The 12,817-nt window shown below is 40.2% G+C and overlaps 1 protein-coding gene across 6 annotated transcripts in view; it reads right to left on the bottom strand.

Moving 5' to 3' along the window:
• Nucleotides 1-4,114, bottom strand: part of KLHDC10 (kelch domain containing 10) — a 60,932-nt gene extending 56,818 nt beyond the window's left edge. For 4 of the 6 annotated variants that reach the window (XM_055084839.1, XM_055084838.1, XM_028489758.2 and 1 more), the window contains exon 1: nucleotides 3,796-3,965. In XM_055084839.1, the coding sequence (XP_054940814.1) occupies nucleotides 3,796-3,874 (79 nt within the window). In that variant the 5' untranslated portion in view covers nucleotides 3,875-3,965. Of the gene's footprint in view, nucleotides 1-3,699 lie in introns of all 6 variants that reach the window. The other 2 variants (XM_024128267.1, XM_028489756.2) reach the window with 2 other exon arrangements.
• Nucleotides 4,115-12,817: the final 8,703 nt, after the last annotated feature.

A 12,817-nucleotide genomic window follows, 5' to 3' on the forward strand; every position in this document is an offset into this window, starting at 1 on the left:
GGGCACGAACCCGCGTCCCCTGCATCGGCAGGCGGACTCTCAACCACTGTGCCAACAGGGAAGCCCTGAAAATTTTTAAGTTAAGATTTTCAGTATTATTTTTACCCAGCTTTACCAATTGTTATATTTTTCCTCCTCTTTGTCAGTTTTCCAGTTCCTACATTAGCAACAATGTTTAACTGTTTCCCCAAGAAACACATGGCATTTACTCAAATTCACATACTTAAATCACAACAGTAATGTGGGTTCATTGTCCCCATGATCTCCTTGCCCCTGAGCTCTACGCCTGCATACTTATTCTACAGAGAGCACTGTCCCTGTTCTTTACTGCGTATACAGAGATTATGAGTTAGGAGAAATCCAGGACTAAGAAGCTATGAATTTCTTGGCCTATGGGGCAAACACATAATCACTATTGTATTTTAGGAGACAGAAAAAAGGTAAGAAGCTGCTCAAACAAGGTTTCACGAAACATTATTTGTGCTGCCTCCGTGGATGCAGAGTCTAGTCCACTATTCTTATGTTTAAGAAATTGATTGTATCCATTTGTCCAGAGTCAATGGGGCTACAGGGAATTGAACCACACTAACCAATCACACTCACAAGTACTTAATTGCTTACACATAATGCCAATGTATTAATTTAGAATTTAAGAATATATATGTATGTATACATGTATATATACATATATATTTGATGTATATGTGTATATATATATATATAAAGAATAGCAAATCATGCATATCAAGGAATCACACACAAATGGTAATATATGCCCAAGGAGAACCACATGATAGCATGAGTGTGTATAGGGAGAAAAGAACAAATAGAAGGTCAGAGAAGACTTCCCTGAAAAACACAGTGTGATCAAGCTGAGATCCAATGGAAAATAAGTTTAAAAAAAGAACAGAAGGAGGAGTAAGAGGGTTGCTGTATGATGGAATAGTAAGGACAAAGGCACTGTGGCAGAAGGGAGCATGATCTAAGGAGGTAGAAAAAGATCAAAGAGCAAGACAACATGATGTAGGGTTATCTGGAGAGCTAGAGAGGGGCCAGACCATGCGGCGGCTTTTAGGCCATATTAAGGATTTTTGCCTCATCTTAAGAGCGATGAAAAGCTAGTAAAGGGTTGTAAGCTGAGATGAGAACAGACTTGTGCTTGCAAAAGATTAGTGTGCTGTACAAACTGGAGGGCAAGAGTAGAAGCAGGAAGACTGCTTAGAAAGCTGGTGCAGGAGACCTAAATCAAGGATGATGCCAGCATGGACTGGAGTTATGGCACAAATAAAATAAATAGGACTTGGTGATTGATTACACCTGAAATGCAAGGAAGAAGAAACCCTTAAGGAGGATGCCCAAGTTTCAGGTTTGTGTAACTGCAGGAATAAAGATGCTATCACTGAAAGAGAGAACACTCCAAGACCAGGTTGTTTTGATTTTGTTGTTTTGTTTCTTTGGGGGCTAGAGAGAGGGTAGATGTGCAAAAAAGTAAGAAAGGGTTCTGAGTGCCCAATATCTGAAAATCTTGCTAGAGAAGGATGAAAAATGGAAAATGGGATTAGAATTCAAAGGTGGGAGAAAGCTCAAAAACTTATTATTTTTTAACCTCCATGGTCAGCTATAAAACAGGCCTAGATCTACCCCTCCCCATCACCTAAAATCTTTTTAAACATAACAAAATAAAATCTTTCAATCAAGGGGAGAGGTAAGGCTTAAAATGCAATACTTGTAAAAATAAAGAATTGGTGTGAAAGAATTTCAAAGTATATACTGAAATATCAGATGTTCTTAATTCTGAGAGTGAAGAGAAGACAGTCTTCCTACTTGGGGAAGGGAGAATTAAGTGCCAGTCAAGGAGAAAAGAAAGCAGAAAAGAAGAGCTGATGGCCCCACTGCATGAATTTTCACAGTTTAAACACATTTATCTTCACCTCTAGACAAATGGGTGTTCTTGGCCTTGTGTGCTAAGAGAATGCAGAAATAGCTCCACACCTAAACCCCTTTTCAGAAATTATGGCCTCCACTGCCATCAGGTGGTGGCAGTTAGGAAGTGCACCAATCAGTTTCTTCAAGCCTGGGAATGCCTATATGAAGCCTATGGTATAATTAATCTAAGATCAAAGACCTAAGATTGCAGTAGTAGAGGACAAACTGGTTATAGTCTTTGGTAACAGATTTATCTTCTAACCTGTCAATACACAAAAATGAAATTTTTTGCTATTAATTTGGGGTAAGAAAAAAAGATTTCTCCTTTTGCTCTTTTTCATGTTAAAGAGCATATATTTAGCAATTTTAAGAATACCCATTCTGATACTATCATCTCAAACTCAACTTTTGGTGTATTATATATTTGACTAAAACTGCTTCACTGTTAATTTTAATGGCACATATAAATGAATTCATGTGCATTTCTAGCATACATCAATAACCTTATCACAAACACAAGCAATTGTCTCATTGAATATGCAAAATTCCCTTTATCTTCAAATTAATCAAATAATAATTTTTGACTACTTAGAAATACAAGGCATGGTAGTAAACACAATTCAAAAACCCTCATATTCTCAAAACTCATCAGCTAAACAAATATATCACTGATAAAATCAGCTTCAATCTTATTCACAAAAAACATGGTGAAAGATTAACACACATTCTTGATAGTTCTCGTCATGGTAAAAATAAGCTTGCCCAATATAATATTTGACATTCTGGGCAGTACACCTTCATTCTACTATTCTGAATATTCACTTACAAATGTAGTTCTTTAAATTTGCTGCACACACACATCGATTTGATTTGTCTGTCTTTCAAGGCATCTGAACACAAGGACACAAGGATAGGAAATTGTAGACAAAAACGTGAAATAATCACACTGGGTACATTTTTCCAGTTCTCAATCAGCTGTTTTCATATGGTAGACACAGCATAATTTTGTTACTGAGTATATTCCTGACCTTCATTTTCTCCAGTTAAAATCCATACACACTATCTATTCTGTCTCTCTACGTTCCAAAATATTAATAATTCGACTAGTTTTCCCTAATTCTCTTGGTTCTGTTCCCCCCCCCCCCCCCCCCCCCCCCCCCCCCCCCCCAGTTAAAATCCATACACACTATCTATTCTGTCTCTCTACGTTCCAAAATATTAATAATTCGACTAGTTTTCCCTAATTCTCTTGGTTCTGTTCCCCACCCACCTCCCACCCACCTCCCACCCACCCCACTTCCTCCTCCTTTCTTGTTTCAGAATGCCTAACTCTTACACACTCGAGGTGGTTTTTTTACAAAAATCACTCTTTGGGATGCTCTTCCCTTTTCTCTCCTTAAAGATAATTTCCCACAGCTAGGCGCCAATGTCTTTCTTTTACAAGATCAAACTGCGGAAGAGGACGAGACTGGAAACCGAGTAAGCGAAACATTTGAGAATGTCAATGAGACAGCAGCCTCTCCTTTGAAAAGAAAACACAACTCTCAGCACAGAGCTTTCAACAGAGCAAAAATACTTTTTTTTCCGCTGTGCTCCTGTTCCCTCCCCGATATCAAAGACACCTTTCCTTTTCTCTAAGCCCCAGTCGCTTTGCTATGCGTGGGGCCTGCCTTTCCTCCTCCCAAGGAAAAGAAAGACAGGGAGAAAAGAAAAGGTAGCAGTCACCTTCCCGCCAACGCCCGCGAGCTGTCAGGACCATGCCCTACGACTCACCTGGCAGGTGCGGCCGCCCGGAGAGTTGCACGAAGCGGTTGAGCTGGCCGGTCCCCCGACCCCCGCTGCCCCCACTGCCCCCGCCGGCCCCGCTACCTCCGCCGCCGCCGCCACCACCGCCTGCGGCGCCTCCTCCCCTCCGGCGGTTCCTGTCCCAGCCCTGGGCGGCCGACATGACCCGCTAACGACGGCTGCAATCCGATCGCGGCAGCCCGTGGCCCGGCGGCACTAGCCGAGCCTCCTTCCTGGGCTCCTCAAGAGACCCGGGAGACAGGGGAAGGGGGAGCGCCCTGTCTCACCAGCGGCCAATGACTGATGGACTTGGTGACAGAAAACCAATGGCCAGTCCTCTTCTTGGTAGGTGGAGGGAGGCGGGGAGAGACGTGGTAACCATAGCTATGGCTAAAAAAAAAAGTGGGGGGAGAGAAAGGCAGAAGCAGCCACTCATCACTCGCATCCACCGCGCTAAGCAAGCCCGCGTCGCGGTGACTCCTGCGGGATCAGGCGAGCCAATCGAAGGCCGAGTGAGAGAGGCCACGCCTGCCGAGAGAGTCCCAGTGGCGACTTCAGGCGTGTCAGGATTCAGGAACGGGACGCGCACGTAATACAGATATTTTGAGGCAGTACTGTGTTCTGCCAGCTTTACAGGCTTAGATCCCTTTCCCACACTACACAAAGAGCTCTCTTCGAGGGGAAAAAAACAGGGGGCGGAGTCAAAGCTTAACTGTAAGAATGAGGTTTCATTTGTCTGTCTTTCAGTCGACTGGCGGAAATCCTCCCTAATTCAATATAAGCCACGTCCCAAGCAAACAAACAGTTTTAAACCTGGTTAACAAACATGGGAAGATGTTGAAGCTCACCAGTAATCATAGAATACAAATTAAGACCCCAATGAGAAGCCGTCTCAGGCTTATTACGTTAGAAGGATTGTTAAAATAACACCCAGCAGTGAATTAAGAGTCCCAAGAAAAATGTTCTTTCATAGATGACTGATGGCTATGTAAATGTTTTTGTTCAAATTCCTTTTTGCTCACAGAAAATTTGAATCATCTGGAAGACAGGAACAGGTACGGAGGATCAAGATCAAAGAAAAACGTAGATGTACAGATCAGGAATTCCTATTGTTCCTAAATTAAACAGAAAATTTGGCTTTGAACTTACTGGGCACAGTGCAAAGTGGGAAAATAGATTGTTCACTGACGTTTATGAGTGGTAAGGGAAAACCATATTAATTCCTCAAGGGAAACAAAACTTTTCAAGATTCTTAGATCTGGTGGCTTTTTTTTTTTTTTTTTTTTTTTGCGTGACGTTTCATGTAGGAGAACCTTACGTAATGCAAAGAAAAAAGAAAATCTGCTGGAGCTGAGGATGCATATCCTCTTGGTGCAAATTTCATGTCCCACCAGCCCCGCCTCCTTATTTTGCTACTTTCAGGCCTTGTGGGCAGGTATTTTACCCATGAAGCAGTAGAAAGCACTGCTTACAAAAATGTTTGAGGCCTGAAAAAAAAGTCTATGGCTCTAAAATATGAAAATCAAAATTAATCAATATTTTTATAAAGAAACTGTAGCATTGAGTAACCAAATAGTAGATGAAGAAAATTTTCTTTTTATAGGAGTATTCCAAGTAATAAATAATGAGTGATAGACTATCACCATTTTGCAACCTCTAATGAATTCAGAGATCAACCCACTGAGCATCAACCAGTGCTGTTATCACAAAAAGAAAGTTGAAACATACATGCCTCTAGAATGTAAACATGACTATGAAGTAGTCTTGTAGGAAAAAATTGAACCTGAATCCCATCAGAGGTCTATATCTAACCACCAATTTATAGGAAATATGGAGGACAGAGGAACATTAAAAAATACTGCAGAGATGCAGAAAGCAAAATCCAGACTATGGATATTCTACAGGATAAACAAGCAAATTTCTTTAACAAAAATTCCAGAGGAAAAAGATTTGAAGGGAAATAAAATCTATAGATTAAAAAGAGACTTGTGATGATTGTATAACTCTGTGAATATATTAAAAATCTTGACTGGAATTGGTTGCACAACTTTGTTAACATATTAAAAACCACTAAATTGTACACTTGAAAAGGGAGAATTTTATGTTATGTGAATTATATCTCCAAAAAATTTTAAATAACATGGGAGAAGTGGATGGTGAGATAGATGAAACAACATTGACTTCATTTTAAATCAGTAAATTATATGATATGTGAATTATATCTCAATAAAGCTGTTTTAAAAGAGAGCAACTTAAGAGGTATATCAATGATTTGCAATAACATTCACCCTTTAGTAGCATTACCAAACCAAACTTAGGTCCACTCACCCATGCACGGTAAAGCCAAGGAAGGAATGTGCAGCATTTACTGCAGGCGCCAAACAAGGAGTAGGGGCAGCTAATGCTCAAAAGACCTGAACTCCCAGATGGATTTTAGATAAGGGTTTTTAAAGGCAAGGTGAGGGAGAGTCACAGGGTGTGTGATCAGCTTGTGCATAATTCTCTGATTGGTTGATGGTGAGGTAACAGGGTGATGTCACAGGGGTTAACATCATCAGTCTTAAGGCTCCAGCCTGTCTGGGGGCTAAGTGTTCATGGTCATCATTCAGTTAGCTTCTTCCATCTGGTGGGGGTTTCAGTATCTGTAAAACAACTCAGGAATGCACATCAGACACTGTCGTCTATGTCCTTCAGGAAGGAACTAAAGGTTCTGTGACTATACTATGTGGCTGATGTATTGTTTAAATTGTCACCAGTTCTCCTGGCCCAACTGCTATCTTTTGTTACATGTTCACATTCTTCCAGACATTAACTCTTGAGCCAGCCTTTTGTGACTTAGGGGAGGCCTGAGAGACTAAAGCTTTTCTGCAAACAAGCAGCAGGTAGAGGACATGGGGGGGGGGGGTCTGTCCTGGGAAGACCCCTAGGGTGCAATAGTAAGCCTTATGTGAATACTGACTCATAAAAACTGGGGCAAAAAGCATTGATGAGACCACTAGAAATCTGAACACTGAATATTTTATGACATTAAAGAATTGTTAATTTTTAGGTGGAATAATATTATTGTGGCTATGTTAACAAGAATCCTTTTCCTTTCGTTTTTTTTTTTTTGGCCGTGCCACATGGCTTGTGGGATCTTAGTTCCCCGACCAGGGATTGAACCCCGGCCATGACAGTGAAAGCACCAAGTCCTAACCACTGGACCACCAGGGAACTCCCCAAGAGTCCTTATCTTTTAGATATACATACTGAAATATGTGTGGATAAAATTATATAAGTCACTTATTTGCTTCAAAATAATATAGGAACCAGCAATTCCACTCCTAAGTGTATACCCAAGAGAAATGAAAACATACATCCACACAAAGATGTGTACATTGCTGCTTATAGCAGTATTATTCACAACACCCCAAAAGTAGAAAAAACCCAAATGTCCATGGACTGATGAATAATCAAAATATGGTATATCCATACAATGGAATATTATTTGGCAATAAAAAAGTGGAATACTGATACATGGATAAATTTTGAAAAATTATGCTACATGAAGGAAGCCAATCACAAAAGACCACATATTATATGATTCTGTTCATTAAAAAATGTCCAGAATAGGCAAATCCATGGAGAAGGAGATTGGTGGTTGCCAGGAGCTGGGGGAAAGAAGAAGGAGTACAGGGATTCTTTTTAGGGTTACGAAAATGTTTTGAAATTAGATAGTGGTGATGGTTACACAATTTTGTGAATATATTAAAAACCACTGAATTGTACACTTGGAAAAGTGAATTTTATGGTACATGAATTATATCTCATTAAAAATAATTTTTGATAACACAATCCTTATCAATCCTTTTGATAAGGAGGGAGAAGTGGATGGGGAGCTAGCCCACCTTTGTATATGTTAAAAATTCTTCATAATAAGAAGGAAAAAAATCTACAAAAATAAGATGATATTAACCAATCAACTGAAAACCATCTCATATAGTTACATAAATATATAACCAATTTAAATTCCAAAAACAAAATGAAAGATTTATTCTGAACTAAATTTAAAATTATTAAATTATTTTAAAAGCCTTTTAGGACTTCCTTGGTGGCTCAGTGGTTAAGAATCTGCCTGCCAATGCAGGGGACACAGATTTGAGCCCTGGTCCAGGAAGATTCCACATGCTGCGGAGCAGCTAAGCCCATGTGCCACAACTACTGAAGCCCGCGTTCCTAAAGGCCATGCTCCACAACAAGAGAAGCCGCCGCAATGAGAAGACTGCGCACCACAACGAAGAGTAGCCCCCGCCTGACGCAACTAGAGAAAGCCCTCGCGCAGCAATGAAGACCCAATGCAGCCAAAAGTAAATAAATAAATAAATTTATTTTTTTTTAAAAAAACACCTTTTTAAAAGGTTACAGCTGATTTTTAACGTGGAGTGTGGGTACACTGATGGGTATCGACATGATTTGGAGAGGAGCCTTCAAAATAAGTGCATGCAGACAGTATGTACCCACTAACATGATGTAATATGAAGTACACAGTATCACCTATGGAAAAACATTAACTTGAATTAGTGAAGATATAAGTGCTAATGTCCAGTTTATAGGAACTTTCAGGGGACAAAGGAACAAATTAAGTGGCATGTGAAATGATCTAACAAATCCAGAGGGACAGTCTCCATAATAGTTAGACTGATCTTGCCAATAAGTCAATGTCATAAAAAACAAAATGAAATAACACAAAAATAAAATGGGAGGGTGGTAACCCCTAATGACATAATAGATCTAAGCAATGATAATCAATGTCTGCTAGCACAGCAAAAAGAAACCAGCAGGGCTTCCCTGGTGGCGCAGTGGTTGAGAGTCCGCCTGCCGATGCGAGGGGCGTGGGTTCGTGCCCCGGTCCGGGAGGATCCTGCATGCCGCGGAGCGGCTGGACCCGTGAGCCGTGGCCGCTGAGCCTGCGCGTGCGGAGCCTGTGCACCGCAGCGGGAGGGGCCGCAGCGGTGAGAGGCCCGCGTACGGCAAAAAAAAAAAAGAAAGAAACCAGCAGACATTATGTCGATGAAGTATTCTTACCAAAAAAAAAAAAACAAACCAGAATCTGAATAAAGTCAAAGTTTTAGCTCTAACTACCAGTTCACAGGAAATAAAAGGACAGAAAATATGTTAAATGATACTTAGGGATGTAACCTGGAAAATATATAATGTGGAAAACTCTAAAGAACAAATCGCCTGTTTTCTTCAACATTACATTTCAAGGAGAAGGAGGAAAAGGAAACCTACAGATTGATAGAGTTTTAAGAGACATATCAACCAAACGTAGTGTTTGAGACTTGTTTGCATTTTGATTAGAATAAGCCAAATATTTTTTTTAATTGGAGTATAGTTGTTTTATAATGTTGTGTTAGTTTCTGCTGTACAATGAAGTGAATCAGCTATATGTATACCTATATCCCCTCCCTCTTGGACCTCCCTCCCACCCCACACCCCCCATCCCACCTATCTAGGTCAAAGCAGAGCACCGAGCTGAGCTTCCTGTGCTTTATAGCATGGCAACTATTTTTTTAATGGGAAAATTTGATTGGACATTGGATTATATTGAGAAATCATTGTTAAATTTTTTAGGTACTGTCGATTTTTTAAAGAGCTCTTATCTTTTGAAGAAGCAGACTGAAATATGTACAGGTAGAATGTTATGATGTCTAGGATTTGCTTCAAAATAACCCAGGAAGTTGGGCATGGGATACAGGATGAGAATGTAGATTAAACAAGGATGTCCATGAGTTGATGCTTAATGTTGCTAGGTGATGGGTACTTGGGGTTCATCGCACTATTTTCTTCTTTTTTTGAATATCTGAATTTTTCCCTCGTAGAAAGGTTTTTTTAAAAATAGTTCTTAAGGGAATTCCCTGGCTGTCCAGTGGTTAGGACTTGGGGCTTCTACTCCAGGGGGCATGGGGTCCATCCCTGGTTGGGGAACTAAGATTCCACATGCTGTGCCATGCGGCCAAAAAAAAATTCTTCAAAGAACAACTTCAGATTAAAGGAAATTTACAACAGAATGTATGTGGTCCTCTTGAACAAATCAACCTTTAAAAAAATTGGAGGAAACAACTGGAAAAACTGGAATTTGGAAAGGGTATTAGAGGATATTAGGGTATTAATGTTATATTTGTTAGGTGTGGTAGTGATATCATGGTTATATAAGAAAATCTACTTTTTAGACATACATAATAAAATATTTAAAATATTTAAGAATGGACTATCATTATGCCTTGAGAAGGAGGACCATCTCTACCCTCCTGAGGCTTAACTACGAAGATAGCATGATAAGCAGTTAGAACTCGCAGTTGGTACTAACTCAGAAAGCAAGTCATTTGGAATTAGCAAGAAGTCTGCATTGAGAATATTTTTCAGGAAATTCTGTTTTGTAAATGTTAAATACACACAGTGATTCAAACAAATTTCCAGAATTGTTTTCCAAAAGAGATTCTGTAATTACAACATTTGATGTAGTGAGGAAGTAGAGGATTGGGGAAGTGGTGAAAAGCACTATTTATATTATGAAAGCTAGTTTTATTTATCATACTGGTGTCTTAAACTCAACACTGCACTGTGTAACCCAGTGACTCCCAATCCTGACTGCAATTTGGACTAACCTTAGGCCATTTTGGAAAATATTGATGTTCGGACTCTATTCAGACTAATTAGATCAGAATCTCTGGAGCACAGATGTTGGCCATAGTTTTAAATTTCCCAGAATTATACTAATCTATAGCCAGAGTTGAGAAAACAAATGCAATCCTCTGAACCCCAGTTTTATCACATGAAAAATGAGAGTAATATCTTCTGTTTTAGCAACATCTGAGCGTTATTGTGAGAGACCAATGAAACAGGATATGTGAAAGTACATGGAAAAGTATAATGTTTCACCTAAATGTAAGGTCATAGTCCCACATTAGCAATCAATGTATACAATCCTTTAAAAATGTTTACTTCTTGGGGCTTCCCTGGTGGTGCAGTGGTTGAGAGTCCGCCTGCCGATGCAGGGGACGTGGGTTCGTGCCCCGGTCCGGGAAGATCCCACATGCCGTGGAGCGGCTGGGCCCACGAGCCATGGCCGCTGAACCTGCGCGTCCGGAGCCTGTGCTCCGCAACGGGAGAGGCCACAACAGTGAGAGGCCCGCGTACCGAAAAAAAAAAAAAAAAAAAAGTTTACTTCTTGGATTGTTGGTTATTGTTGTAGATTAAATATAACCCAGGATCATATAAATTCCTTGGTGAATAGTCAGAGGTGACTAACTGCTCGTCATCAGCCCAGATCAAATGAGCATTGATATTTAGAAGCCCAAAGTAATGTCTTAGTTTACTTAATTATGAAAATTATAAGCATTACACATACAAGCATTACATACATATGCATCATACATATAGATGTCATAGAAACGCAAAGTACAAATTGTAGCTAAGGCCGCCGAAGGGAAAGAAGGAAGAGGGCTCCCATTTATTGGCCACCTTTTGTGAACTAGGTACTTTTATGTATATTATCACTATGGTAGTTTTTGAAACATTAAGTCATGAAATTGGTTTAGTGGGTTATGACCAGTAACTTTTTTTTTTAACCACTATAAGTCTAGTTATGATATGTCACCATTCAAAGAGATTACAGTTATTCACTATATTCCCCACACTCTACATTCCATACTCGTGACCGGTGACCAGAATTTCATAAATGAAATACAGTGGAAAAAGAAGAATAAAAATATGAACATGAGAAAAGGACCGAGAAGGTTTTGGGGGTTGTTTTAAAATAAATTTATAAATTTATTTATTTATTTATTTTTGGCTGTGTTGGGTCTTCGTTGCTCTGCACGGGCTTTCTGTAGTTGCGGTGAGCAGGGGCTACTCTTCATTGCGGTGTGTGGGCTTCTCATTGTCGTGGCTTCTCTTGTTGTGGAGCAAGGGCTCTAGGCGTGCAGGCTTCAGCAGTTGTGGCACGTGGTTTCAGCAGTTGTGGCTTGCGGGCTCTAGAGCTCAGGCTTAGTTGTTTTGGTGCACGGGCTTAGTTGCTCCACACATGTGGGATCTTCCCGGGCCAGGGCTCGAACCCGTGTCCCTTGCATTGGCAGGCAAATTCTTAACCACTGTGCCACCAGGGAAGCCCAGACCTGGAAGGTCTTAAAACATGTTGCCTATAGGTATTCAAGTTGGAAGGGCCTGCCAGGGAAGAACGGGTGGACTCTACTGCCCTTAAGCTCCCCTGTCATGATTCTCAGGCAGGTATTTGATCAACGGTAGAGCAGGCAACTAATATGTTTAGCATAGTTTTAAGTTCCCAGAAGCCCAGTAACGTGAGCCCTGTTTCAGAAATGAATCTGCTAATTGTGAAGGCAACTCCTTGTCTTTCTCCTACCACCGCTTAAAACAAAACATTGAAACAAAACAAAACGAATTTCAAAGCTTTCATGTTTCTTTGTGTAGTCTGGACGTAAAGGCCTGAATTTGCCGTTGAGGTTTGGAAAAATGACCTTGGGCTTTGCAAAGATAAAACTAAGATTTTATTCTGGAGTGGGGAAGGAATTAAATAATTCTGCTTGAGATGACATTGGAAAGGTAAGCCTCATCAAGGAGCTTAGATTGAATCCTAATGGAGTGAGAAGCCATTGAAGGCTTTAAGCGGAGAGCTGACATGATCAGATTTATGTTTTCAAAGATTACTCCAGTGAATTGGGTTGAGGATTTATCCCAGAGGCTGTCCACCACCACAGGTCCGCCTGCCTATAGGCAGCAGCCTCAGGGAAAAGACCTCTGATCCCAAATATCTTCTATCTGCCGCACTAAAGATCTATCAGGTCACATTATGCGTGTTTGCAAGCAATATAACTACAGATTGGAATTCTTGTTTAGGCTATGATTTAAATGCAATACTGTTCTAGCACTAAGCCGCACGGTCTTATAACCATCAATTATGAAGACAATGTTCTTGTAGTGGTGTTCTGTAACTGGAAGACTGAACAGAATTAAACTTTAGTTTATTGTTATTTAATGTTTAGTTTTTTACTTGACATCAGAAAAATGACATAATGTAATGCAGTAATATTACTTTAGTTGTTGCAGG

This window comes from Physeter macrocephalus, chromosome 5, assembly GCF_002837175.3.
Source record: "Physeter macrocephalus isolate SW-GA chromosome 5, ASM283717v5, whole genome shotgun sequence".
In the NCBI taxonomy this organism is placed as follows: domain Eukaryota; kingdom Metazoa; phylum Chordata; class Mammalia; order Artiodactyla; family Physeteridae; genus Physeter; species Physeter macrocephalus.